The sequence below is a fragment of the Trichophyton benhamiae genome (assembly GCF_000151125.1).
Source record: "Trichophyton benhamiae CBS 112371 chromosome Unknown contig01411.14, whole genome shotgun sequence".
Classification (NCBI taxonomy): Eukaryota; Fungi; Ascomycota; class Eurotiomycetes; order Onygenales; family Arthrodermataceae; genus Trichophyton; species Trichophyton benhamiae.
In genome coordinates, this window is record NW_003315075.1 from 1 (window position 1) to 25,868 (window position 25,868).

The 25,868-nt window shown below is 51.1% G+C and overlaps 10 protein-coding genes across 10 annotated transcripts; 6 read left to right on the forward strand and 4 right to left on the reverse strand.

The window, feature by feature from the left end:
- Positions 1-9: 9 nt before the first annotated feature.
- ARB_03654 (nucleoside hydrolase, putative) lies at positions 10-1,023 on the forward strand (the record flags this gene model as incomplete). Its single annotated transcript, XM_003010041.1, has 1 exon — positions 10-1,023. A coding segment is annotated over one exon (1,014 nt), but the record flags the coding sequence as incomplete, so codon positions are not given.
- Positions 1,024-1,582: 559 nt separating this feature from the next.
- On the forward strand, positions 1,583-2,718 carry ARB_03655 (HLH transcription factor, putative; the record flags this gene model as incomplete). The annotated part of the gene is made up of 2 exons (XM_003010042.1): positions 1,583-2,041; positions 2,110-2,718. The coding sequence occupies 2 exons, from the start codon at positions 1,583-1,585 to the stop codon at positions 2,716-2,718; spliced, it is 1,068 nt and encodes a 355-aa protein (XP_003010088.1).
- A 270-nt stretch (positions 2,719-2,988) lies between these two features.
- Positions 2,989-5,658, reverse strand: ARB_03656 (uncharacterized protein; the record flags this gene model as incomplete). Its single annotated transcript, XM_003010043.1, has 1 exon — positions 2,989-5,658. The coding sequence occupies one exon, from the start codon at positions 5,656-5,658 to the stop codon at positions 2,989-2,991; it is 2,670 nt and encodes an 889-aa protein (XP_003010089.1).
- Positions 5,659-8,215: 2,557 nt separating this feature from the next.
- Positions 8,216-9,640, forward strand: ARB_03657 (uncharacterized protein; the record flags this gene model as incomplete). Its single annotated transcript, XM_003010044.1, has 1 exon — positions 8,216-9,640. The coding sequence occupies one exon, from the start codon at positions 8,216-8,218 to the stop codon at positions 9,638-9,640; it is 1,425 nt and encodes a 474-aa protein (XP_003010090.1).
- A 1,305-nt stretch (positions 9,641-10,945) lies between these two features.
- ARB_03658 (uncharacterized protein) lies at positions 10,946-13,074 on the forward strand (the record flags this gene model as incomplete). Its single annotated transcript, XM_003010045.1, has 6 exons — positions 10,946-11,209; positions 11,293-11,562; positions 11,654-11,795; positions 11,889-12,313; positions 12,394-12,577; positions 12,710-13,074. The coding sequence occupies 6 exons, from the start codon at positions 10,946-10,948 to the stop codon at positions 13,072-13,074; spliced, it is 1,650 nt and encodes a 549-aa protein (XP_003010091.1).
- Positions 13,075-13,407: 333 nt separating this feature from the next.
- On the reverse strand, positions 13,408-14,613 carry ARB_03659 (uncharacterized protein; the record flags this gene model as incomplete). Its single annotated transcript, XM_003010046.1, has 1 exon — positions 13,408-14,613. One exon carries the CDS (start codon positions 14,611-14,613, stop codon positions 13,408-13,410), a length of 1,206 nt encoding a protein of 401 aa, XP_003010092.1.
- Positions 14,614-16,173: 1,560 nt separating this feature from the next.
- Positions 16,174-17,388, forward strand: ARB_03660 (uncharacterized protein; the record flags this gene model as incomplete). Its single annotated transcript, XM_003010047.1, has 1 exon — positions 16,174-17,388. One exon carries the CDS (start codon positions 16,174-16,176, stop codon positions 17,386-17,388), a length of 1,215 nt encoding a protein of 404 aa, XP_003010093.1.
- Positions 17,389-18,186: 798 nt separating this feature from the next.
- ARB_03661 (uncharacterized protein) lies at positions 18,187-18,915 on the reverse strand (the record flags this gene model as incomplete). Its single annotated transcript, XM_003010048.1, has 4 exons — positions 18,187-18,269; positions 18,410-18,445; positions 18,591-18,678; positions 18,808-18,915. 4 exons carry the CDS (start codon positions 18,913-18,915, stop codon positions 18,187-18,189), a joined length of 315 nt encoding a protein of 104 aa, XP_003010094.1.
- A 353-nt stretch (positions 18,916-19,268) lies between these two features.
- Positions 19,269-20,039, forward strand: ARB_03662 (uncharacterized protein; the record flags this gene model as incomplete). The annotated part of the gene is made up of 3 exons (XM_003010049.1): positions 19,269-19,784; positions 19,847-19,911; positions 19,967-20,039. 3 exons carry the CDS (start codon positions 19,269-19,271, stop codon positions 20,037-20,039), a joined length of 654 nt encoding a protein of 217 aa, XP_003010095.1.
- A 1,233-nt stretch (positions 20,040-21,272) lies between these two features.
- ARB_03663 (uncharacterized protein) lies at positions 21,273-22,649 on the reverse strand (the record flags this gene model as incomplete). Its single annotated transcript, XM_003010050.1, has 1 exon — positions 21,273-22,649. One exon carries the CDS (start codon positions 22,647-22,649, stop codon positions 21,273-21,275), a length of 1,377 nt encoding a protein of 458 aa, XP_003010096.1.
- Positions 22,650-25,868: the final 3,219 nt, after the last annotated feature.

Genomic DNA, 25,868 nt, shown 5'->3' on the forward strand with positions numbered 1-25,868 from the left:
TTTTTCTAGTGCCCCCATCTCTCCGCCGACGACACCTACCAGGCCCTGTTTGCGAGTGAAGAAGCGGCCGCAGACGAAGGCGAGAAGCTCTATATACCGTCTCGCCAGCCGTCTCATCTGGAGATCCTCCGCCTGCTGCGCGAGAATGAGGAAGACAGCATTACCATTGTGGCCGTGGGGCCGCTGACGAACCTTGCCCTAGCCGCGGCCGAGGACCTGCCTACCTTCCTGCGAGCCAAGGAGGTAGTCATCATGGGCGGAGCCATCGACGAGCCAGGAAATGTATGTTTCCTCCCATTTACTAGTTATATATTTTTTTTACTAGAGTATGGAGTACTGACAGCGAGTATAATAAAGGTCACCCCCTTTGCGGAGTTCAACGTCTTCGCAGACCCCCTGGCAGCCGCGCAGCTGATGGCGCTGACATCGCTTAACCCACGGCGCACCTGGCCCGCAGCCTCGCCAATGGCCGCTCCACGACGTCCAGACAAGAGACTTACTCTGAAGATGGCACCGCTGGACCTGACGCACACGCAGAACTTCACTCCGACGGCCTTCCGCGCCGCCATCACGCCGCACCTGCAGCGCAGCTCTCCGCTGGCCGAGCTGGTCTCCACCGTGGTCGAGCACACCTTCAGCACGATCCGGGAGCTCAAGCTGGCCCGGCACGAGGCGGCGACGGCGGAAGAGGAGATGAGCCTGCACGACCCCGTGTGCGTGTGGTACGTGCTGACGGGCGGGAGCGAGACATGGCGGTGGCAGGAGCGAGACGTGCGGGTAGAGACGACGGGCCAGTGGACGCGAGGCGCGACGGTGGTGGACAGGCGGCTTGTCGGGCGGGTTGACGCCGACGTGGTGGACCAGGTGGTGGTGGAGGGCGAGGAGGAGATCGCAGTCGTGGCGGAGGAGCAGGAGGACGACCGCGGCGGGTGGAGGGCGGGCGGCAACCGCGTGGGCGTGCTGGAGCGCGGGCCCGACAGCTTACTAAGCGAGGAGCTCCTCCGGCGGGTCTTTAGCCAGTAGAAAGGGGGATATAGACGCGCGGCAGATGACCGAGCGCAGGAAGCACCATCCATCTTCATCTCCCTTCTGTCTTCCTGCCGTCTGCCTGCGTCTCTTCCGGCTTCGCCCGCCCTTCCGTCTCCTCCCGCCCGGCCTCTTCTCATGACTAAGCAGCCCACGTGCCCACCTCCACCCCGGCCCTCTTCCCCGCTGACTCAGCCACGGCAACCTTAGCCTCCTCCCCTGCGCCCGCCCCGCAGCCAATCAGCGTCCTCCCCGCGTCCATGTGCCTGGCCCTGCCCCAGGCGTCCTGCCAGCCAACCGTTGGCAGCACGCGACCACCAGGAGGACTCGCGGCGCAGGTAGAAGAAGCGCCGCCTGCCCTCTTTTCGTCGACCCGACTCTTCCTCCTCGCCAGCGCTGCTGTCACCACCGCTGTCACCATCGCCAACACCACTACTACTACTGCTACTATCACTACTACTATCACCACTGTCATCGCTGCCGGCATCTACTAGTTCCTGCCATGCCGAAGCCGCGTCTACCGCTAACTCCGGCCTCGTCGACCGACATCGCCGCCATGGACAAGATGGACAAGGCCGCAGACGACCTCTACTTCGCCCTCCCGCCCGCCGCCATCCAGCATCACCACCACCACCAGCCCCAGCAGCAGCAGCAGCAACAACAGCAACAACAGCAACAGCAACAACAGCAACAGCAACAGCAACAGCCAGAGACAAGACGCTCCAAGAGACAGCCCGAGTTCAGCCTGCCACCGCCGCCCACGCGCACCCGCAAGATCATCCAGGTCAAGCCCAAGCGAGACGAGGAGGCCGACCAGCAGGATGCCGCCCCGGCTGCCACCACCAAGAAGAAGTCCAGCGCTGCCACTGCCGCAGGCCGCAAGATCGCCCGGCGCACCGCTCACAGCCTGATCGAGCGTCGCCGCCGGTCCAAGATGAACCAGGAGTTTGCCACGCTCAAGGACATGATTCCCGCCTGCAGGGGCCATGAGATGCACAAGCTCGCCATCCTCCAGGTCAGTCAGTCCTCTCTCTTATCAGTCTCAGATATACGACAGCGGCTAACAGATAATAATAACTCCAGGCCAGCATCGAGTATGTAAACTACCTGGAGAGCTGCGTCAGAGACCTCAAGGCGGCCAGGCGAGATGACACTCCCACCTCGCCTTGCTGGCAGCCCTCGGCAAACATCCAGATGGACTCGGCCAGCTCATACTCCGTCTCCCCGGATATCCACCCTTCAACCGCCAACACCTCCACCATGCCTTCTCCGGCGCAGAGCCAGGGCCACCAGACCGCCTCGGCAGGATTCGACATCATACCCATGGTCCTGCCTTCGCCTGCTCTCAGGCCTACTACCACGTCAACTACTGCCTCCTCTGCCTCGCGGACTTACAGCATGTCCACCACAGCAACCTCTACCAACACCTCACCGCTGCTTGTACCCACCGGTGGGGACGACGTTGCCGTGCAGGACGACGACGTTGACATGGACAGAGAGGCTTCTGCTGCTCTGCTCATGCTCAACACCGATAGACGGCATTCCTCGACTTCAGCCACCACCGCTTCAGCAACTACCTCGCCCACTATATGGCCTCATGCACATGCACAGCACACACTCACACATACACATACACATACACACGTCAGGCGTAAGCTTGGCATGAGCGTACATGACCTGCTCACCCATTAATCCTCACCCATTAATCCAGTCTTCCTCTTCCTTCTCCTTCTTCTTTTTCTTCTTCCTCTTCCTCTTCTTCCTCTTCTTGTTACTTCCTCTTCTTGTTACTTCCTCTTCTTGTTACTTCCTCTTCTTGTTACTTCCTCTTCTTGTTACTTCCTCTTCTTGTTACTTCCTACGTGTGGTTACCCGTTACTCTTTACGTTGGCGTATAAAAGTTGGCTCTCTGCTTTCACTTCTTGCTTTGTCTTCCTGTATCTAGTTCCCTAGACCAAGCACTTAACAATATACAGCATCATAGTCCGTCGTAGTAACACTCACATCCAAATCGTCCATGAACCCAACTAGCTCGTCGTCATCACTCACCTCCCCATCCAATCTCATCGCTTCCAAAACATCAGCATCAAACTCAACTATTTTCTCAAACCCGCCGTCTCGCTCCCACACCTCCGCCATCTGCCACATCCACCTCACCGTCGCCTCCCACCTCTCCATCCGGACCCTCAGCCTAGCCATCTCCTCTCCAAGCTTCACCTCCGCCCAAGTAGCCTGGGTATCCCGACGGGTCTTCCAGTGCTCATACTCCGCCGGCGTGGTCTGCGCTATAAGCACCATCCCAACCTGCAGGTTGTCTTCTGTCAACTCATCCTGGTCCCCAGCTGGCCCGTCATGCACCAGTTGCTCGCTCCGGCCCGAGCCCAAATTGAAGTACTCGAACTCCTCCTCGTCGACGATGTGCTCGCCTTCCTCCATACGTGCCGCTCGCACGTCCGAGAGAGCCTCCGATACCCCTCGGCTCACGGGGTAGAAGCCCTCGTTTCGATAGTGCGGATGGTACTCTGGCACGGCTGGAAACTGAGTCGTCGGGTAGACGCGTCGGCCCGACCACCGACTTAGTAGTCTGGATGCGGCTGCGGCATCCATACCGTTGCTACCCTGGAATTCTCTTCTCGTGTGGTCTTGTTGGATCTCCTCGAGCTGCGCCCACGTCCGCAGCTGTACCGCTTCTTCAATTGCAAACCTAACCTCGGTCTCACTCATCTCTTCGCTCCCATTCGCATCCCCGTTTGCATTTCCATTCACATAGCCGTTGCTGTAGCCATTGCCATAACCATTCCCATAATCATTGCCGTTGCCATTCACATAGCCATTGGTGTTGCCATTCACATAGCCATTGCCATTGCCGTCGCCATTTCCATAGCGATTGTCGTTGCCATTCCAGTCCATATTCTCCTGTCCAAGTGCAACACCGCCATCATATTCACCATCCTCGTCTTCAGGGCTAGCTTGAATTAATTCTTGCCGTACATCCAGTGGTATAACTAGCAGTGACACCGACCTTCTCGCAAACTCAGTTCTCGGAAACGCCATCCCATTAGGCTGCATACCATCGTATATCGGTTGCGGTATAGACTCTATTCTATTCGACTCCGGAAGCTGTGGTTGCAGCTGTTGTTGTCCTTCAACAGACGTCTCCCGAAAATTAGGCTGTCCGGCATCTTCTTCTTGGTGTTGTCGTTGCTGCGGATCCTCAAGCGGTTCGTTCATCGCCTCCTGTAATCTCATCTCAAGCAACTGTTGCTGCTGTGCTTGCATTGATTGCATCTGTTCCTGCAACTCCTCTACTTCTCGGACCTGGCCCTGATGCACTGCCAACTCCACCCTTCGAATCTCCGGTTCCGGCTGTCCCTCTCGAGCCTCACCTATCATCTGCAGCTCCCTCGTACGCAAAGTCACCTGCACCCGTTGCAAACTTTCCCGATGACTCGCAATCTCTGGCCATTGAGCCAGCTCTTCCTCCCTTGCTTGCCGCGCATGTTGCTGGCGGAGAAGGTCTTGTTGCTGCTCCTGAAGTAGTGCTTGTACCCTCTGGGAGTGTGCCATATGGGGCCGTACCTCGGGAGCCGGTAGGTGTCGTAGATGCATTAGCTGGGGCGGTATTGTCTCCGCCGGTGCGGGTACAGGCGCCGGTACAGGTGGCAATTCTGGTTGACTCTCTTGTTGTGCCAGGATGTCCGTGAGCTCCTGTTGAATCACCTGCTCACGTACCAACTGTTCACCAACTCGTGCCTGAGGCTGTCCGGGTGTAACTACCCGTGCTTCTATCTCGACCTGTGCTTCTGTCTCAACCCGGGCTTCGAATTGGGGTTCCGGATTGACAACAGGTTGTACCAGCAACGGCTCAGAATTCAGCTCTCCCAATGGCTGTTGTTCCAGCCTTTGCTCTAGCTCTGGGATTGCACCTTGCCCCTGCCCCTGTCCTCGTTCTCGTCCTCGTGGGCGCCGTCGCCCCGTTCCTCGGGCTCTATTAGCTTCAGGTCGTTGTTCAGCAGCTCGACCTCGCCCTACTCCTCTCTCTCGTGTCCGAATTACTTCCGGGCGCTGCTCTGTAGCTTGCCCACGTCCGGATCCGGATCCAGGTGCTGCCCTTCGGCCGCGCCCTCGCCTTCTTCCTTGCCCTCGTCTCGATCGGCCTGCTTGATCCGGTTCTCTTGCTTCATCCTTAACCTGTGGTGCAGTAGGCTGTGTCTCGGGCTGTTCAGCCTGTCCTTCCTCTGCCGTTACAGCTGTTTCTTGCTCTTCTTCCGGGCTGATGGCATGCCTCTCTTCAACCAGTTGTTGCATTGCTTGGTCAACTTGCTGTCCATCTTGACCCGTTTGCACTGCTTGCACTTGTTCCACTAGCCCTTGTTCAGCTGTCTCTTGTTCAGCTAGCGCTCGTTCAGCTTGCTCTCGTTGGGCCGCCTCATCGTTCGGTTCGTCTGGGTCAGCTCGTTCTGCCTGTTCTGCCGCTAGGATATACGGGCGTGATAAACGCAGTACACGCTGAAGTCGCCTCACTGCAGGCGAAGCATGACCGTGTGGATCTGCATATGGCTCTGCACCCCTTCTTGAATTCCCTGCTTCACCCGGCCCGGTTTTCGGTCCGTTATACGCATGTGGTCTCATCTTGCGCTCGTCGCTGTAACCTCTTCAACCTCGCTTCCCACCTCAAGCGCTTTTCCTTGAACACTTCTGGGTATAATTGTGCCCGGTGCATGATCGGCTGTTCCCCCGGCTGAAGAGACCAGCTCAAATTCGCCTCCATAGGTTTGTGCTGTAGAAGTTGCGACTTGATCAACGTCGTATACAAACGGGAAAGCACCATGGATCCTGCCAAGGCGGGAGATAATCCCGAGAAAAAGCTTGGCACTTTTGTTTTGACTTCGTGGCTAGCCGCCCAAGTTCAACGACTCTTCAAGGAAATAGGCAGACTTCAACACCAATCTTCGGAAGGAAAATCAACTAATAATTTGTAGCGATGTGTATAGTAAATAATAGTTCCTTGAGTACTGTTGGGCTGAACGTTAAGAGTCCATTCATAAAGCTGTTCAGGCTGTCCTCTATCCAGAGCGGACAGCAAGCATAGGCTGAGATTCACATGTTTAAGCGCCCTATACTTGACTTTATTACAGCTCAAAAGAACTGCCTTGACTTCAATGGTATTATTCTTAGCAGTGGTATAAAATCCATGAAGCTGTCATCGCAGTATTGGAAACCCACATAAAGCAACGCCCTAGGAAAAGTAGCATCTAGCTCCATCTCACAATGGACCATCCGTACAATACCCTAGCAACCAACCAGTATTGATGCTTATAAGACTGTAAATTGGCATTCCGAAAATTCTGCTTGATATTTTGTCAGTGCAAGATTGGAGGAATTATAGTTTCTATACTTTACTTAAATAAGTAAAGTCTGCATTAATCATCATGGTATCATCACGTGATAACTCGGTTGACCCTTGGTACCCTAAACTGACAGGCCGGAAGTCAAATTACACGATGAGTGAATGCACTTTCGACAAACTTTGCCACAAGCTCGCAGCACCGCAGGCAGTTTTGTCAATATTGCAACCATTTACCCTTATGCAGAATATACCACTGCCCCTGCCTGATTTCCCTCTGCTGATCTCATTGAAATGCTGACATATGTACCAGGCAATTGCCGAGTTCTCAAGCCAGCTGAGTGGGACCTGGATTGGTGGATCATTCCATTGCATATCCTTTTCTAGGGAGGAAGTCAACACAATTTTACAGGATTAGCCCTAGCAATTTCAGAATCAAGCTTCCCCTCTGCAGCAGTTCAGCCTGGCAGCCCCAACCAAAAGGGCGGCTTTCCGTCCAACGTGTTCACCAGCATGATGCATTTCGAAATAATGGTGCAGCATTATCCATATCCATTACCCCAGTCCATATGACGTGGAGTGTTCCGTTATACTGATGGTGGATCTGGGATGGAGGGCCTAGCAGAATCTCCGCTGGGCCGTAATGCTTGTTCGAAGTTGCACGTTTTTGACGAAGCGGCTGGAGCACACCACTTTGATGTGTTGTGGTTGGCTAATCTGCTTATGCAGACAGTTTCGTACATACATACGCACACAATATCTAATCAAAAGGTTCAGCCTACTGGACCGGACTTGATCCTATCTTATATCCGATATCCGGAGGTTTAAAATGCCTATATTATTAATTTTAAGGGACGACACCTATCGACTTTTTATATTCTCGCTTCTTAACTTCATGCATCCTTTTATTAGAATGTAGCCGATGAGCATGAGAATTTGAAGGAAGATAAAACTTAATGTCCGTTAAAACAAGAGCTGACGGTTCCAGGCCTATACGTAGTGGATGGATACATAGCGGCATCCACAGCGGGTCGTCTGGAAAATCCGCCGCGCACTACCGTCCTTGAGTCAGAAATGTGGGCTCTAAGGCAAGGAGGACGACCAAGCTTAGCTTGCTCGCCTACTGGAAATCCGAAAAATCTTGTCCGAATTTCGGTGTCTTTTCTTGGATAGAGCAATGCTGAGTTCAGGGGGGACTCTTGTTTGAGCTGCATTTGCCTATCAATAGATCCTCAGGTTGATCAATGTCTCAAAATAGTGTTATGCAGATGACACAATGATCTGCCCGCTATTCCTTACTTTATTTTTACGTCCCTTAATCTAGAACTCGAGAGGATACATACATATGTATACCTGTTACCTCTGACATGGATAAGACGGGCGGCATGACAAAATGACAGACAACGATAAGAGAGCTGATCTATGGATGCCCCTCGTCGTAATCCCATGGATAAGCTTCGCATCATCATCAACTTTAACAGTTCCAAGAAGAAGCGATACCCCGAGATTGCCGGTCAGCTCTAAGGATCGCCAGCTGCTTGTTTTCGGCCGTCTCTAACAGAATGGGGGTAGGATTGGGATAGCCGGGCGGTGAAATAGAATCAGTGGCGGGGAGAATTGGTGATGGCTAGTTTTGCCGTATACTCTTTACGTGGGATGTTCGTCTCATATACGCTGACACATATACATGGCTAAGATATATAAATGCCGCTCGACATCATCATAAAGAAAGGCGAGTCATTCCCTCCATCATCATCATCATAATTACCACCATCCTTGGAACATTCATACCAAGCCGGATATTGGCATAGAGTGATCCCATATATATTTTTCGTTTTCAATATGCCTCTCATCCTTGACTCTACCACCCCCGACCCAGATATCCAGTCTTCAGCCATGGCAGAAGACTATAAACCGTTACTTCCTGCAATAGTTGTTCTCAACAGGCGATACCTGATCACCGGCAATAGCGCTGCTGCCAAGGTCGGAGCAGCTGCTTTCGCTGCCTCGGTTGTCCAGGCATTCGTGGAGAGAGGAATCTTCCTAGGAATGATTCTGTATCAGAGGGACGAGGATATCGTGGATCCCTACATCTCCAGCGAGGCCTTTAGCTCAGTTTCTACTGTGACAGTATCTTTCAATTTCCACATGGATCCAAGCAAGGTCGCCAATGCCCTTCTGAACTGCATCAAAATCCTCAAGGCTACCAACCCAATGGAAGGAACCCCCATGCTATACTATCAGACCGATACTCTGATGGAGTACCATCCTCGTCACATCCCTTCATGTGTCACGCACCACGGCCCCTTTTTTGGAAGCTTTGCAACCATTTTCTCCAAGGAGGCTGCAGCGCTGGCGTTTGGAAGCATGGAAAAGGCAGAGCACCTGGAACGGCAACAAGACAAGGGAATTGAAATTATCAAGAGCCGAGAGAATGCATTTGTCCTCCAACATTCACAGCTTCAAGGCAATTTCCTTGCCTCCAGGGGCGTCACCGCCTTACGTGAGCTTTGCCCGCCGATCGAGCTTTTGACTGAAACGGAAGAAACCAAAGACGAGCTCCCCGAAAACATCAAGGAGTGGTTTAACTTTGATGGGGTAGTGATGTTCACGGCAGTTGCCCGCCTCGATTACTTCAAAAATATAGATCTGCTTGTTGACGCGGCAATCCTCCTTTGCGCTCGGGGTATCCCTCTCAGGGTCTTTGTGGCTGGGGGAGAGCAGCCAGATAGCATGGAGCACAGGGCACTCATGGACAAGGTTCCATCCCAGTACCAGCACCTGTTCCTGCTGGTCCCCAAGGTTTCAAGATCTGCCTTGTACAGTCTATTCGCTGTTGCACGACACACCGGCATCTTCATCTGTCCATCCCGCTACGAGACTCTTGGCATCACCCCGCTGGAGGCAGCTCTCAACGGCGTCACTACCGTTATCTCAAACTCTAGCGTAGTAGAAGCCTCTAGGTTCTACCCAGACAGATTCCGATTTAGCCCAAACCCAGAAGACCTCTCAAAGCTAATTGTTCAACTTTCGGGGCCGCGGGGCACGTTGGCTAGGTCGGGAGACCTGATCCGTCTTCATGTTGGAAAGTCTATCCAGGGCAGCAAATTCCGTTCTGACCTTCTTGACGCATGGTCGGATTTCTCAGTGCAGTACCTCAGTACACTAGTCAACTATGTGCCAGCGGTACAGCCGCCGCTCTGTTTGGAGACAGCGCCACAGGAGCTTGGGAGTGGCATGAAGGGACAGACACGAGTGGTAGCATGAGCAGGATGAGCAGGGCCCAGAGCTGCAAAAAAGCTGAAGGAGGGTATAATTTAGATCATAGTGGATATGCCATGGAGACATGATGATTTCTTTTTTCTGGTTCTTCTCTTTTTTTCTTTTGCTGTCCTTTGGTTCTTTTCTTCTTCACTCCAGACCTTATTTTTAGTTTGTGCCCTTCGCTTCCTTATTTCTTCCCTGTCATAGCTTCCGAGAAGCAGACCAGCTACTCCTTGATGGAAGGCTTTTGTTGTTTTGGAACGTTGATATACAAATTCCACTCTTCTCACTAAAAATTTATATAACTAGGTAGTTAGTTTTAGAATTCTTTCGGGACGTCGGCTTAAGGTAATCACGTGAATCTCCACTTGCTGGCCAGTTGCCTCTTTAGTCTTCTTCCCTGTCCGTTGTACTTCTGCAACGTTATCAAAAATAAAATAAAAAAAGTGACGACGAGACATCAGCGGCCACGATGGGGCTCTTCTGGCGGGTCTGGTATGGCAGATGGCTCGCTCGAGTCATGCGGTGGGCTCGGTAACTCTCATAATCTTAACCGAGCTCTATGCATAGTATGGATTCTCGCCCAGAGTCCGAACCCGGTCAGTACCTATGTAATATTATTACATGGCATGCGGACGGATATTGATACACAGGCAGGCTGATAGCATACCCTTTCTAGTGGGTCGCAAGGGGGCGGGACCTTCCTCTCTTCCCGCGCCAGGAACGGATGTCCTTTGCGAACCCGCGCCCCACGCCTTGGCCCTCTACACTCTGGCATAACTACAAAGTATGCAGTAAAAGGGTCCATAAGGATAGGCCTGACTGGGGTAGCGACGGTTCTCTGCATCCCCGAAACATCCCTGGCTGGCTTCCTTCAACCTGCAGCAACGCCGGATTGGTCCGCCTACAGAGGATCACCCTTGCGCTTGGCGATCTTCTTATCTCGACTCCAATTTTTTAACCCCATAAACCTGGGATGCTATTCGGTATTTGGTATCCAAGCTAGACTGCCGACCTCTGCTTGTAGCGAATTGTGGACGCAGCCATCGGTTTTAGCCTGCTGCTTGCCCTCCCTTTGCGTTACAACGGACACGGAACCATCCAAAATACCTCAGGGTGAGACGTAGGATCCTACGTGGCCTTGTCGGTACCGACGGTATATAAGTTCTGGCCTTGGTGGCTAGAGAGTATGACATCGGAGCATAATTTCATTCGGTCATCGAGGTAGACTCTATCTCGATCTTCCTTTTCGTCTGCAATACGTCCTCTGCAACGATTTGAAAACGTTATATAAATAAGGCGGAAAGCATGACGCAAGCACAGGAAAGTCTTGCACGCTTCCAAGCTCGCCGCGAAGAAGCACTCTCTAAGGTGGACGTTGATCTATCCCGAATCCCAGAGAAGTTGTCCGGGAATGTGACAGACATACCAAGACAGTGTCTCTCGCAGGAAGATATTGGCATTACTGAATCATCCGCTCAGTCGCTGCTCGCTTCTCTTGCACAAGGAACCCTCACTGCAACCGCAGTTACCAAGGCTTTTCTCCGCCGAGCGGTCATTGCACAGAAACTGGTGAGTTGGAGTAGTCGGTTAATCAGAAGTGTAGCAGAAATAAAGGAAAACAAACAAGAACCATCCTGATTTATGTCATCTAGGTCAACTGCGTTCATGAACTCCTGCCAGAGCGAGCACTCGCACGGGCGAAGGAACTGGACGAATATTTTGCAAAGCACAAGAAACCAATTGGCCCCCTCCATGGCCTTCCTGTCAGTGTGAAGGCTCATATGGGCGTCAAGGGATGCGACACCAGCTCCGGCTTTGTTGCCTGGGCAGGACGCCCGTCTCCCGATGATGCCGAGCTTCTCAAGATTCTGATTGCAGCTGGAGCAGTCGAATACGTGAGAACAACAGAACCACAAGCACTGGTGGGTGCATATTCCATAGAACCCCGATCACATTGTAATTTTTTTTTTTTGCCAACTTCTACGATCTAATCTTGCGTCCGATATTACTTAGTTGATGTTGGAGACAAAAAGCAATGTCACCGGCGAGACAGTGAATCCCCACAACATTGCTCTGACCCCTGGCGGTTCGTCTGGTGGTGAATCTGCTCTGCAGGCACTTTACGGCAGCCCACTCGGCATTGGCACGGACATGGGTAAGTCTCTACTTATGAACGACTGAAATCCGCTCCGTCCTTGGCAATAACTAGTTAGTTCGGCTCCAACGCTCACATCTATACAATCTATAGGAGGCAGTATCCGCTCGCCAGCATCAAACTGCGGCCTATACGGGTTCAAACCCACCACGCACCGAATCCCTCTCACCGGATGGACTGCCTACAACATCGGCGTGGAGACAATCTGGGGAACAGCCGGCCCACTATGCCCAACATTTGAAGGCATCAACCTCATGATGAAAGTTATCCTTGACGCTGAGCCTTGGCGCAAAGATCCAAGCCTGCATCAGATGCATTGGCGAGAACATGCCCAGTGTATTAACCCGAAAGGAGAAAAGAAGTTCAGGGTCGGCGTTATGTGGGACGACGGTATTGTAAAACCTCTCCCACCGGTAACTAGAGCCCTGCATGAAGTTGTGGCGAAGCTCAAGTTAGTTCCCGGTGTCGAGGTTGTTGAATGGAAACCATTCCACCACGATGAGGCAATGGAGATCCTCGTAAGTAGCCTATCCAGATCTCATACATCCCGACTTTTCATCCGGAGAACTGACCATATTTCGATTGCTCCGACTTATAGGCAGGCCTCTACTCTCCTGATGGTGGTAAATCATACGAAGCCCTTCTCCAGGAGGGTGGAGAATCTGCTCTCCAGCTTGCAAACTGGGTTGCGAAAGAGAGCCCTGCCGTCAAATCCCACGACCTTCCTGCTCTATGGAACCTATTGAAGAGACGTGAGGCATACCGCTTCAATTACTTGACCGGTACGTCTGAGTATAAGCTACATACCTACATACCCGAACATCCCGAATCTGATTCCACATCTCATCCTTACTCTTTCTCTGCATATCTTGATGTCAAACTAACCTATTATTAACCTCATCTCAAATATATAGAATGGAACAAGCTCGAGCCTGACATGGACGTGATCCTATGCCCCGCCCACCCCAATGTTGCGCCTGTTCTCTCCACATCTCGGTACTGGGGTTATACCTCGATCTGGAATATTCTCGATTACCCAGCCATTGTATTCCCAGTTACAAGGATCAATGCACAACTGGACACCAAGGAGACAGGATATACGCCTAGAAATGATGACGACGCTCTGTATCAAGATAACTATGACCCTGTGGTTCAAGCCTCGGCTCCTGTATGCCTTCAACTAGTTGGTAAGAAGATGCAGGATGAGATGGTTGTGCAGGCAATGAAGGAAATCAAGGATGCTATCGGTCTGCCCTTCGTCAACTGCCTGAATGGATGATTTCCCCCCCTTTTTTGTTGTCTATTGAACTGTCTCAGGTGTTATGCAAGGAGGCTATTCCCATTTTACTACTGTTTCGTGGTTACACTATGAAAGGTCTCAAATGTCATGCAAACGAACCCAAAAAAAAAAAAAAAAAAAAAAAAAAAAAGACGATTAGTTAACTCTGCCAATGCTATTTTCTGTGGCAACCCAATTTTTTCCCCGTTCCCTTTAACTATCAATAGCAGGCTACAAACAAACGAATCTAATAATATTCCCTCCTATCCACAGCTTTATCCTTGTCTACTGTGCAGTATGAGGTCGGTGAATATCCATCTCGACGCTGAAACGCTATGGTTCGTTCACAGCAGCTGGAGTAGCTTGTACACTTGAGCTTCGTGCCCGTGGAGATCCCTCTTTACCAGGCACATCAAGGCTAGAATCACAACTCTTCCTGAGCTTCAGTCCAGTCTGTCTCTCGCAGGTTTCGGCGCCGGATACTTGAAAGGGGTGCGGGCGATTTGGATTGACCTGGTTCACAAATGTTGGAATCAGTGAGTTCGCGGCTGCCACACCAAGTTCCGGGTGCTCTTCTACGTCTACTCGTGCTCTCGAGTCCCGGACATACGTAACCACCCCCCTGAGCCATGACACAACTCGTCTAGACATTGGTTCAGCAGGTGATGTGTTGGTTGAGGTTGAACCCGAGTCGACAAACCGCTTTGTCGGCAGGACCTCGGACGCTGTATTTTGCGAAGTTTGTGCTTTCTCCCTTAATCTGCGAACTATAGCCAGGGTGAATCCAGCAGTGGAAATGGAGATCAGTATAGCGAAGAGGATATAGAAGATGTTCCACTCCTTCTTGGACTCATCAGCGCAGTGCTCGTCAATTAGCCTCTCGTCTCTGCGTGGAAAACACATCCTGCACATCTGGGCCAGTGTGGGCTTCAGCTTGATGCCTGGCTTGGTCACACAAGTCGCAGCAAGATCACCGGGTGGGCACGCGAGCTCACGACAGGTCAACGGTCTAGTAGAAGTCTGAGTCGGTCGAACTTTGCCTGTGGCAGTTGTCTGAAGACTTCCGGTCTGTCTGGGATCCGTGTTGTCCCCGGGCTTGACGAGATTAAACCGAGACTTTTGATCGTCTCGACGCTCGTTTTGGATTTCTGTTGACGACTTTCTGGTAGAAGGGTTTGACTGTCTGTACCAGCGTATGAGGGTGAAGATCGCCTGCCTGCAAGATCTCATCTTCGATCCACTGATTTGAACGATATCATTTGGTGGTACTTCCGGTGAGTAAGGGACAAGGTCTTCAACGCACGTCTCAAGATCTGCCAGTAGTCGCTCAAGGGTGACTCCGTTCATTGTATCCTTGTAGCTAGTGGTCTCTGCGCTTCTCACATTATCGGTAATGCCTGGCGGCTGAAAGGGCGGAGCACCGTGTGTGATGGTCTCTTCAGACGCAGATCGGCCTGTAATGGGCGCTCTGAGAGTTGTATGCACACCAAGGTATCGTAGAGGAATCGACCAAGCCGTCACTTGGACGATGCAGTACATCAAGCATACTATGCTCTGGACCGAATACCACATCTTGCCGTCTTCATGTCATGTAGGTGGACAGTCGCTCTCTTGCCATGTTCTCCCTCCCCCCTCTTCTTCTGCGTCTCCTGTTTTGCATCCTTAGACATCTTTGCTCGATGTTGCTGAAGGCGCGGCCCTGCAGTCATGCCTCCCTTCAAGCAACGCAGGTAACGGGAGTAGCTAACTAACTAGTTAACTTGGGCCTAGAATCAATATCAGCGGCTATTAAGCGAAACCAGCAGCAAGGATAAGGGGAAACACCACGTGTAGAACGCACTAGTCAGTGTTTATTTTATGTTACCTTCCGTAGAGCAGTTAAATAAATAATAATAGTTGGCTCCTTTTGACCCTCGATCGATAAAGGGGTGGAAAAAGGAGAACCGCCTGTTCCCTTCGGAAAGGCAGATACGAGCCATCCGCTGGACCTCAGGGTGAAACGTCCCCTGTCGCGCATTTCAAACACGCAAGACAGCCATTACTTGCATCTTCCTTCTGGAGTATAACTGATGGATGTGCTCTGTAGATGTCAATGTGTCGTCTGCTATGTAGTTATCTCCCCTGTACCACGACGGCGAGATTCGGCCACGCAACGAGGACCGAGGACTCCGTAAAACCGCGCGAGAGGAGAGCACCCAAGAAGACCAAGGAGTACGGAGTTATGCAGGCCGATATTGAACAGTAACCCAGGGGACCGAAGACCTGGCCAGCCTGGCCTCTTTTTTCTATTCGAGATCGCATATATAATTAATAGTTATATAGTTAAAGCGGCTGACGCTGTTCCTGCGTCCTCATCGTTTCACCTTTGACAAAGCGGACCGTGTCTAGAGCCTCGCGCGTTCTTCCGTCTGTTTCATCTCATTTTATTCTCCCCCGTCGAGGGCCTGTGTCGTTGGGTTGGCGGTGCGCCGCCGTCTTCGTTAGCCTCTTGTGCTGCTGGTAGCTTTTTTTTTCTTGTGGTCAAACTTCGTCCGCCTCTTCCATCATCGATCGCATCGCCAAACATCGCCCGCCAACCACCGCACAACCACCACCACCACCACCACCACCACCACCACGACGCAGCCTACACCAACAGACGTCCCACGGCAAGAGAGAGAGAGAGAGAGAAGAGACAAGAGCCACAGAATAGCACCCACGACATCGCCGCTTGCAAAGAGATGAGTGTCTTCGTGGTGAGTACCAAGAGCAGCCCAGCCCGGTGTGATCCTTGCTGTGCGCCCCGTCTGACCTTGTGCTCGCAGAACAAGCCACCTTCGCATCCTCCCCTCTAAAGACCCGACCCGACCATCCATCGACCACTTACCACTCCATCCTGAGCGTCTCTGTCTGCCGGTCCTCCTCCAGCCTGCTCGTGCTCGTCTAGCTGCCGCCGGACTGCTCGACTCGACCACTCAGCACACCCCCTGAACCGCCTGGCGTTCGTCCGCCCTTCCTCCTGACCGCTCGGCGTTTGCGTCAAGTCGCCTCGGGACAATCAACTGCAACAACGCTCAAGGTGTTACTGTCTATAATATACATTCGATCTGTGGCGCAATCATGAACCCGTACATGAGCTGGGCCATCCTGCTCCTTACCGCAGGTGGATTGGGCTACTACTACAAGAATAATGGCTCGACGGCCAAGTCACGGCCTGCCTCTCTAAAGCCGAGCGAGAGGCAAGAGAGTGGCCCGGCAGGGAGCAAGAAGGAGAAGGCAAAGCAACGCACCAAGCAGCGCAGGAGCCCCCAGCCGGAAACCAACAGCAGCAGAAATCACTCCAGCGAGGCTAGCAATGGTGTCAACGCACCAGCCGCTGTGCCGGAAACCAAAAAGGAGCAGCGAGCTGTCGAAGCCGAAGAGTCGATATCGACTAGCAATGGAGGCATGGACGACAACTATGAATTTGCCAAACAATTCTCCAAAGCAAGAAACGGCACCCCTCTAGCTGCTAAGCCTAAACCCAGCACCAGCAAGAAGCCAAAGAAACAGGCTACGCAGCAGGAGACGCAGCAACAGGAGCAACAACCACAGACTAACGGTGACTCTCACGTTAACCACGTCTCTACTGCTGCTTCCTCCACTACCGGCGCAGATGCAGATGACGACATGTCACCAATCAATTCTCCCCGCGTCAAGCCCGCCGGTGATGTCACTGACATGCTCGAGGAGCCGGCTCCCGCCGCATCCGTCCTCCGCCTGACTGGTGATATGGAAGACGTCCAGCAGGGCAAGAAGAAGAAACAGCAAAACAACTTCAAGTCTGTAGAGACTAAGAAGCAACGCCAGGCCCGCCGTAAGCGCGAAGAGAAGAACGAGATGGTCAAGCAAGCAGAGAAGGCGAGGCGTGCAATGGTCGAGAACCAGATGCATACAGCCCGGGAATACGAGAGGCAACAGGCAAAGTCAACGGTGTCTCCTCCATCTGCAAACGCATGGGCGTCCAGCTCTAATCTTACGCCTACTACCAATGGCAACACCACCGGCAACGGTACATCCACCAAGCCGTCATCTGCCATGCCATTGCTTGACACCTTCGAGCCAGCTCCCGCACAACCCACTCCTACACAAGCTGGCGGGGAGAGGAAGCAGTGGACCAAGGACCTGCCATCAGAAGAGGAGCAGATGAGAATGCTCAACTCTCTCAGCAGCGAGAACGAATGGACTACGGTTTCCAACCGCAAGAAGGAGAAGCGCAGTAAGGGCATGGCCGAGTCCACGAGCGAAGCTAGCAGCTCTGAGGCCCATGCCAACCCCATTGAGACTTCGTGGTAACTAACGACATGACCTTCTTTTTCAAAGCACTCCGTACTTCTACTGCTATTACTATTTCTTTCTTTCTTTCTTTCTTTCTTTCTTTTCTCTCCTTCACAAAACTCATATCATGAAACAACAGCATAGAGAGAGAGAAGCCTCTCAACACCATTTTAACACCCCCCCGTCGCGCATCCATCCATCCACCCGCACATCCCTACCATACATCCACACTAAGCACATTCCATAAGTCCTTCTCTACCAGCATCCACATTTTATTATTATAGGTCTCTCTTCTCTCCTCGCATCCCCCCCCCCTTTTTTTTTCACCCGCTAGTTCATCGTGTCCTTCTCAACAGTGGATATCAAATCATCCATCTAGCCTCTTTCAATCCCATCCAATTTCATCTCCTTTTCCTTTTTTTCCCCCTCTCTTTATCTGCCTCTGCCTCTTCTTCAGCTTCAATCCCTTCTAACGCCTTTCCTTCTCGCTTCGACTGTATTTATTTATTGATTTTACTGCTTCTTCTTTTCTTTTTTGCTTAAACCCCCTTTTTGCTTTTTCCTCCCGAGTCAACTCTCCCCAAACTAGCCGCCGCCGTGCTTATCACACATCTCAACTCGCATACCGATGCTCTTCTTTTCCTTAATTTTGGCTTCGTCCTGCATCAGCCAGACTACTTGAGACCTTTTTTTTAACCCCCTTTTTTTTCCCTTTCGCGCTCTATGCTGGTGATTGTGCCAGGGAAGCTCGTTTTACCCTGGGCCACCTCGCTTCTTGTATGTCTTAGTAACAGTTCAGTAGTGAATCATCTGCCTCTACTTTATCTCCTCTTCTCCATCTCCTGCTGCCGTCTTCTTCTTCTTCTTCTTCTTCTTCTTCTTCTTCTTCTCAATACTTCCTAAAGTACATCCCCGTCTGCTTCTGCTGCTCCAGCGGTCTTGATGCCAGCAAGTCCCGTGACTTGGCGAAACGTGACCTTTACTGCTTATCGCATCCGTGGCTTTTTCTCTTCAACTTTCAACCTTCAACCTTCTTCACCTGCAAGAAACAACAGACAAGCCTCGAGTTCGTCCCCTGCGCAGCCTTCACCTTCACCTCCTCCGCCGCGACGTCTGGCCCCAATTGACCGTCTGCCCGGCTGCCCTCGAGTTGTGAGACAGCGTCCCTCGCACCACTAGAGGGATTTAAAGTGTTTGTTTGTCCGCCACTCGAAACCCACCGTCATTGTTCAGGCCAATGCTAACCAGCCGAGGAGAACAAGGGTCCTGCTTCTTGTCCACAACCCACCCGGCGAGGACACATATACACTATCTGGGGAGCAGAAGTCCCGAGCCAGCAGGCAACCTCAACTGCACGCCGCCGTCGATTCCTCCGAGGCTACATAGCCGTACCTGCCTACCAGCATCCCTCGTTAGACACACGCACACCTAAAATACCTCTTTAACCTCCATACCAATCTCTTCAGAAAGATGGCCCAAATCCGCGGCACGGCGGGGTACAACCTGGGACATCAGAATCCCTTCGTCGGCCCTGGGAGGGAGCATGCTACCAGCGACCCGAGTCCGTTGGATGCCATCCGGGAGCAGACCAGCAAGATTGAGGACTGGCTAGACACTGTTGCTGATCCAATCAAGCCGTATGTCCATTCTGGTTTTCCGTGTGTCATGAAGAAAATAGTTGATGCACTTATACGACCTGTTTAAACTTACGAAATAATGATAGACATCTCCCGGCTATCGGTCGATTCCTCATTGTGGTCACTTTCTTGGAAGACTCTCTGCGCATAATGACACAATGGACGCCTCAGCTCGAGTACCTCCATCAGTTCAGACACAGTACGTGAAAGGCCGAAGTGAAGAGAAAATAACGATCTCGGCACTTTGAAATTGGTGATAAAATGGTTCTAACCTATCATGCAGTTCCATGGGGAATAACACACCTCTTCCTTATTGTCAACGTCGTCGTCATGCTTTCCTGCTCTGTCCTCGTCATCGCTCGCAAACACAGTGAATATGCTGTTGCCGGTCTCCTCGGTGTTGTGGTCGCTCAGGCTCTCGGCTACGGTCTTCTAATTGACATAACCTTCATTGTCCGCAACCTCAGTGTCATCGGTGGTCTCCTCATGGTCCTCTCTGACTCCTGGGTGCGCAAGAAGTTCATGCCCGCTGGTCTCCCACAGCTCGAGGAGAAGGACCGCAAGATGTACGTTCAGTTTGCCGGCAGAGTCCTGCTCATCTTTTTGTTCATTGGATTCGTCTTCTCTGGCGAATGGAGCTTGTGGCGAATCATTGTCAGCTGCATTGGTCTCGTTGCCTCAGTCATGGTTGTTGTTGGATTCAAAGCAAAATGGAGTGCTGTCATCTTGGTCGTTGTCCTCAGCGTGTTCAACGTCCTTGTCAACAACTTCTGGACGGTGCGTATCCATATTTCTTACCCCGTATTAGGTTCCACCACGCTAACTGGGCTTTTCAATAGCTCCACCCCCACCACCCTCACAAGGACTTTGCCAAATACGACTTCTTCCAAATTCTCTCTATCGTGTAAGTGTTTATGTATGTTGATATCTAGTCCGATTACATGCTAATATTTACGTAGTGGCGGCTTGGTCCTCCTTGTCAACATGGGCCCTGGGCAGCTCAGCATGGACGAGAAGAAAAAGGTTTACTAATCAGGCTGCTCGTCTATAAGTAAAAACAATACCCCCAACATCCACCCAGGGACGGAAAAGATGAAATGCAAAAATATTCGAAGAACATATCATGCCGGTGCAAAAGACGCCTTACTTTCCTCCCGTCCCATCGACTCCTATGCATGGCCAATTGTGAGCCATTCCAATATCTCTTTTCTCCTACCCTTTGTCTTTTTGCCATGTCATGTCATGTCATGTATCCCACGTCCTGCCGGTTTGGTTGTAAGCTTTTTCAATGCGCACTTTCAGAACTGCGCCACAGCCCAATATCTACATCCACTTGTCGTTTTCCAATTTTCTACTACATTCCATTCCAGTTCCTATTCCAATCTACTTCAGTTGGGAAAGTCAAGAGGGTCGCATTCATATATATATCTACATCATGATCTATTTAAAAAAAAAAATGAATGAGCTGTACCATTTTGTCTATCTCTACAGTTTATTGTTGTATCTCCCATTTTGTCTTTTGCGTAAACACATTCGGGTTGGCTCCTTTTCTTGTCATCCATATTCCTTCCATGCGCTCATTACTGCCTGCTTTTACTACGGCGTTTCTTGCTAGAAGCGAAGGATTAAAAACGGGGGCAACGGTGCATTACCTGCTACTAAGGCCTCTTATCTGTTTAAATAGAGAGCCTTCAGTTGATATCCATTTAATAAAAGTACCTATAAACCAACCACCAACGTCTAGTAGATAGAGAAAAATAACATCTTTATTGTAGCAAAAAGGATTAGGCCGACGAAACGAAATAAAATATTATAAGTCAAATGGGCCAGCGAATGGAAAGCCAACTCGCCAACAAAGAGAAGAAACCAGCCTGCTCGCATGCTTGAGGAAAACCTAGAAATTTTCAAGAGTAACAAAAAAGACGGAGTGAAGCGAATGCGCGAAGGAAATGAAATATGCAGACGTAAGGACGAATAAAGACAGACCGTGCTGTGGATGTTGCATGCAGTAAGATATAAAAGAGCCAATCAGGCCAGGGGGTGGTATAGACAAGCTGGTGCATTGTGTATACTGGCGTTACGCCGTGTGTGGAAAAAGGGCAGGAAAAGGGCAGATACAGTGGATGTAAAGTAAAGTTAAGGAGTAAGTAAAAATCAAAGCGTCAGGTCAGAGCAGGGATGAAGAATATATACAAGAAACACCCATTTTTTCTAACTCTTTTATGTTTGCTTTTCTTCAAAGGAAGGGGGGAAGATATAGACTGGTCAAAAGTCCATGCTCCATCTGTATGTTCGGATACGGTCTAGTCGATCAAACTCGACGTCATCAAGTGAGTGGTCCGAATCATGGTTATCATCGTTATCCAGCTGTACGGTGCTGGTGAACGGTAACTTTGATGTCTTTGAACGGCTTGTGGCACGGAGCCAATGGGCGTTGTTAGAGTACGGGGTGATAGGCCGGAAAGCCTTGCCGCTGTCAACGGTTTCTTTGGATGTTGGTCGGTGTTCTGTTTCATATTTGCGGTGCTGGCGGGTCCTCGGGGGTTGGAGACTGGGGAGTGATACATACGGTTTTAGTTCTAGTGGAGAAGCGGTGCTGGAGTCATTGGATGGAGAGAGGGTGAGCTGTTGCTGTTGCTGCTGTTGTTGGTGATGATGACGATCGGACGATTGTCTGCGAACTGTAGTAGAGAGACGAGGGAGGGAAGAGCGCTGCTGGTCCTGTGACTGGGCAGTGTTTGAGAGAGAGATCAAGGAGTCGATGGGTATTAGGCCGCGGGATATAGTCGCTCCCGTCGAGGACTTGCGTGATTTTGTAGTAGGGCTATGCCTGAGCGAGGCTGATTCAAGACTCTGGACGGGAGACGGCCGAGAGAGATGATGTTGATGTCCATGTGTGTCAGTACCAATATTGCTCGGCGACTGTGTGATACCCCTGAGAAGCGGGCTGCTGCTTGCCGAGAACCTCGAGGCAGGGTCTGCTCGGATCTTACCCTCCATGACCTTCGCACTCGGTGGTGGTTGAAGCATCCATTGGATCTCCTCTTTCCTCATCAACGCATTTGCAATCGGTGGATAGACGTCATGAACTTCTGGTGGCGGATCGAGGGAGTATTTTGAAGAGCCACGAGTTGCTACCCGTAGACTTGTAGACGAAGCCCTTCCGTCACACCCCCAAAGCACTTCGTCGTCCCGCTGATACCTCACACTATTCCACCGAGTAGTCAGACCGCTTCCCGTATCGTTCTTCTTGCCATTACTGCTGCCGTCCTTTGCTATGGGCAGGTCCTCCAGTACTCCAGTCAGCACTGCTTTCTCTGTCACAGTGGGTTTCTCCTTTTCAAGCGCCGCCAGGTTCTTCTGGCTCGCCGTCCGACTGGTAGCATTGTGGTTGTTATTGTTCCTCCCACGTCTCGCTGGCGGCCCAGGTCCTAGTGCAATCTCCTCGCTCCAGTATCTGTTTGTGCTGAACGGTGTTGGCTGGTAGAATACAGGCTGGTCGGTAACGAGGGCATCCCTGCCGGCCTCACGTGCAGTCCGCGCTGCGTCTCTCTTCCTCTTCCGTTTCTGGAGATGCTCTGTACAAGGAGTACAGGCTGCGTAGTAGAAGATCGCAGACTGGGCTCCCCGAAACAGCCACATCACCCTGTCGTGAAAGGTTGGTCAAATTGCTCGACCTCAGCTCAGCTCAGGGCTTCGCCAGGAAGGCAAGTCTGAGCAACACGCAAGAATCTCTTGGAAAAATCTGCACATTTGAGCTGGGAATAGGGGGGCGCTTGTTGATGAGGCGAGGCGTGTCGAGCCGGTGATAATGGCTTGATAAGATGAGAGGGCGGGTTGGTTTAATTGAACTTGAAACGTAAGGCGCTACTACTGGTGGTGAAACCTGCGCGGAAGAGAGGGGGCGATTGAAGCGCTCAGCTGAGAGTTAGCAGAGTGAAGATATAATAGTTGAAACACGGACAGTCTTCGGCCAGCGAATTGTGTGTATTGTCCCCTTGTCGACAACGGCGAAGAAGAAAAGAGCCAGACACTGACTGGCGAGATGGAGCCCGGAGTATATAAGATAACACGAAATGTGTCCAGGAGAAAAGAAAAGACTGGGCGCACTGGCCTCCCTGTGGCTGCCCAACCGGGCCACGGGGTGCCAAGCTCGCCAAGGCCTAGGAAGTGGCGCCGCGGCCCCACTGTACCCACAGCGTCCCCGTTTGGTCTAGCGTCGCGTTGGGCGATCCAATCATGTGGAGGCTTTCTTTGACGTGCGCCAAGCGCGCTTCTGGGGTTTTGGTCACTCAAAGTACCGCCCGGTAGACGAGATGAATACGGGGACGTACACGCGGCCAGGCGAGAGATGGAGTGAACAGTTAACACGCATAAAAGGCGTTGGTAAGTCTGACGTTCTAACGGCGGGGTTTATCTAGGAAGAGATGGCCTCCTTCAATTTTGGATTTGACGGACGTATGTCGAGCACGTCTTTATCAATCACTACTGTATCCTGCCTGGCCTTTTTGATGCATGCTCGGCTATCATCCTACATACTGTCATCCACGTAAGTCCGTCACCAGATTACGCGTGTTTTGTGCGAGCTGAGACCTGTGCATGATGTCGGCTGGTGACGAGGCTGACAGCTACTTAAATGGCCTAGCCTAGCCTCAGGGATGTAAATGCACAGCTGATAGACTAACATAATAGCGGTTAGCTAAATGCTAAGTTAAGGAGAGTCCCAAAAAGTATATATCTCGATTGCTTCTCCGTTGCCTTTTTATGAGTGGCGGGCCTGAGACTCGGGCAAGAGAGATCACCTCTATTTTTGTGGTTTAGGACTTAACATAACAGAAACCAGAGTTATCTCTCGCCCGGTCCTATATATATGTTCTTCACTGTGGAGTATATATAGAGTGAGATATCACCTACCAGTGGTTACTGGGCTGTTAGTATGGCAGGTGATGGTCTGCTGCTGTAGTGCATGGTGATGAGGAGAGATGAAGGGACGAAGATGAAAAAAGGCGGAAAAATTATATATATTACCCTTCAGCCACTATAGCAGGAAGCTGCTCCTTCCTTCTTCCCTAGATTACAATAATATCGGGAAGGCACGGATGTAAGAGCGCAAACCGCTCGCTCCTTCTTCCTTTACAAAAGATACGCCCAACTCTTAACTCTACCTTCTCCTAGATACAGCGTCCGCAACGAACAACACCCAGAGTCAAACATATATCAACCCAATTGAAAGGTCTTATATAACAGCAGTGAAGTTCACAGCTATTATATATGCGGGCCGTCTATGCTTCAAATAAAGATATACTTCTTGGTACTTTGGGGTACCTCCCCCACAACGTGCTTTAAGCAAGGGCAAGAAATCAAAACGCTAAAAAAGAGGAATTCCGTCTGAAGAAATGGACTCTCTAACAACTGGACATATCAAAAAGTCGTAATGCTCCACATGCAGCGACGCCGTGGTCTCAACGTCTGCGTGCCCACATCCCGCATCTCGAGCGGTGATCCCTTCCGACTCTCTGTGTGCACTCCCATGAGAAGACGGGTAGATCGAGAAAAGCTTGTTTCATGAACTTGCTTAAGCCGTTCTAGCCAAACATCGTGCCCTCTTCTTGCATGGTTTGTTCCCCAAGGACCCGACAGGCTGATGCAGAGGAGGTTGGCCGCTTTTGGCTTGCATCCTCGGCTTGACATGTCTTCTCTCATATGACTAGGATGTAAACTGTATTCTACTTAAGCCAGGACTGACCAGTCGCTGTTGGGGACCTGACCACTGTGGCATTGAACGTACAGACCGCCCTGAGGGTTACTTAGATGCCGTGCTCATGACTCTATATCGATAGCCAAAGCCCGACGCACAAGCTACACACAACTCGACACCCTGAACTTTCGGCAGTGTAACCATGAACAAGTTGGTGAGCCAGGGCTATAATTTTCATCGATGTATTGAAGTTTGGCTGTCGATATATTCGTCGACATACTGTTTTCTGGAAAAATATTGTTTGCCCGTCATGCGTCATGATTTCATGCCACAGAGTGATACGCTTCGCATGATGCAGTCATATATCAAATATAAACCTCAACAGGTGTGATTGCAGGTGAACAATTCCACCTCCTTCGGATAAACCAATGCCGGGAGTTCACATGGGTTGGGTGCAAGTATCAGGGAAACAAGTTCAATGAAGCAAACCATCTGGTACATTTGATGCCTTGGCGTTCGTAAGTTAGAGATGGAATCAAAAAGGAACAGGGTAAACATGACTATATTTCTGCTTAAAATGTCCTGAACTCCATCTCATTGCAGCCGCTCGATATCTCACATAACATCTCCCAGATTATTTCGACGTGATTAGAATGCCGTGGGTCCAAGTTAAATGGCGAGAGACAATCCCCTAGACTTGTCCCGTCTATCCAATACTTGGATATAATCCAAGCTCATTTCAATTGGATATGGAATGAGAGAGCTGCCCTAATCTCTGTCTTCGTCTTCTGGGCAGAAGCACCACATCACAGGCAAACTGATGGAACAACGGCTCTAAATAGGGTATCAATATCAACTCAACGGTTGCCTCGCCGCTGCCCTGCCATTCTAATTTCTTGACACTGCCGAATGCCAGCCTTGGCTCGCTCCTCGACTCATGGTTTCATAATAACCCATCAAGCATTCTTAGTATTCCTGATAACCTCCCCCTTGACCTTTGACCAGTCTATTTTACCATCAATGTCCTCGTCAACCTCTCCACAGATGACAACATTATCCCCTCGTATCAGGTAAAGACCGTGCTCGACCTCCGTGCTAGGCTCAGGGTCATCTGGCGTTCGGATTATTCTCTCAATTGTTTGGGATAGAACGAGGTTTGTAAG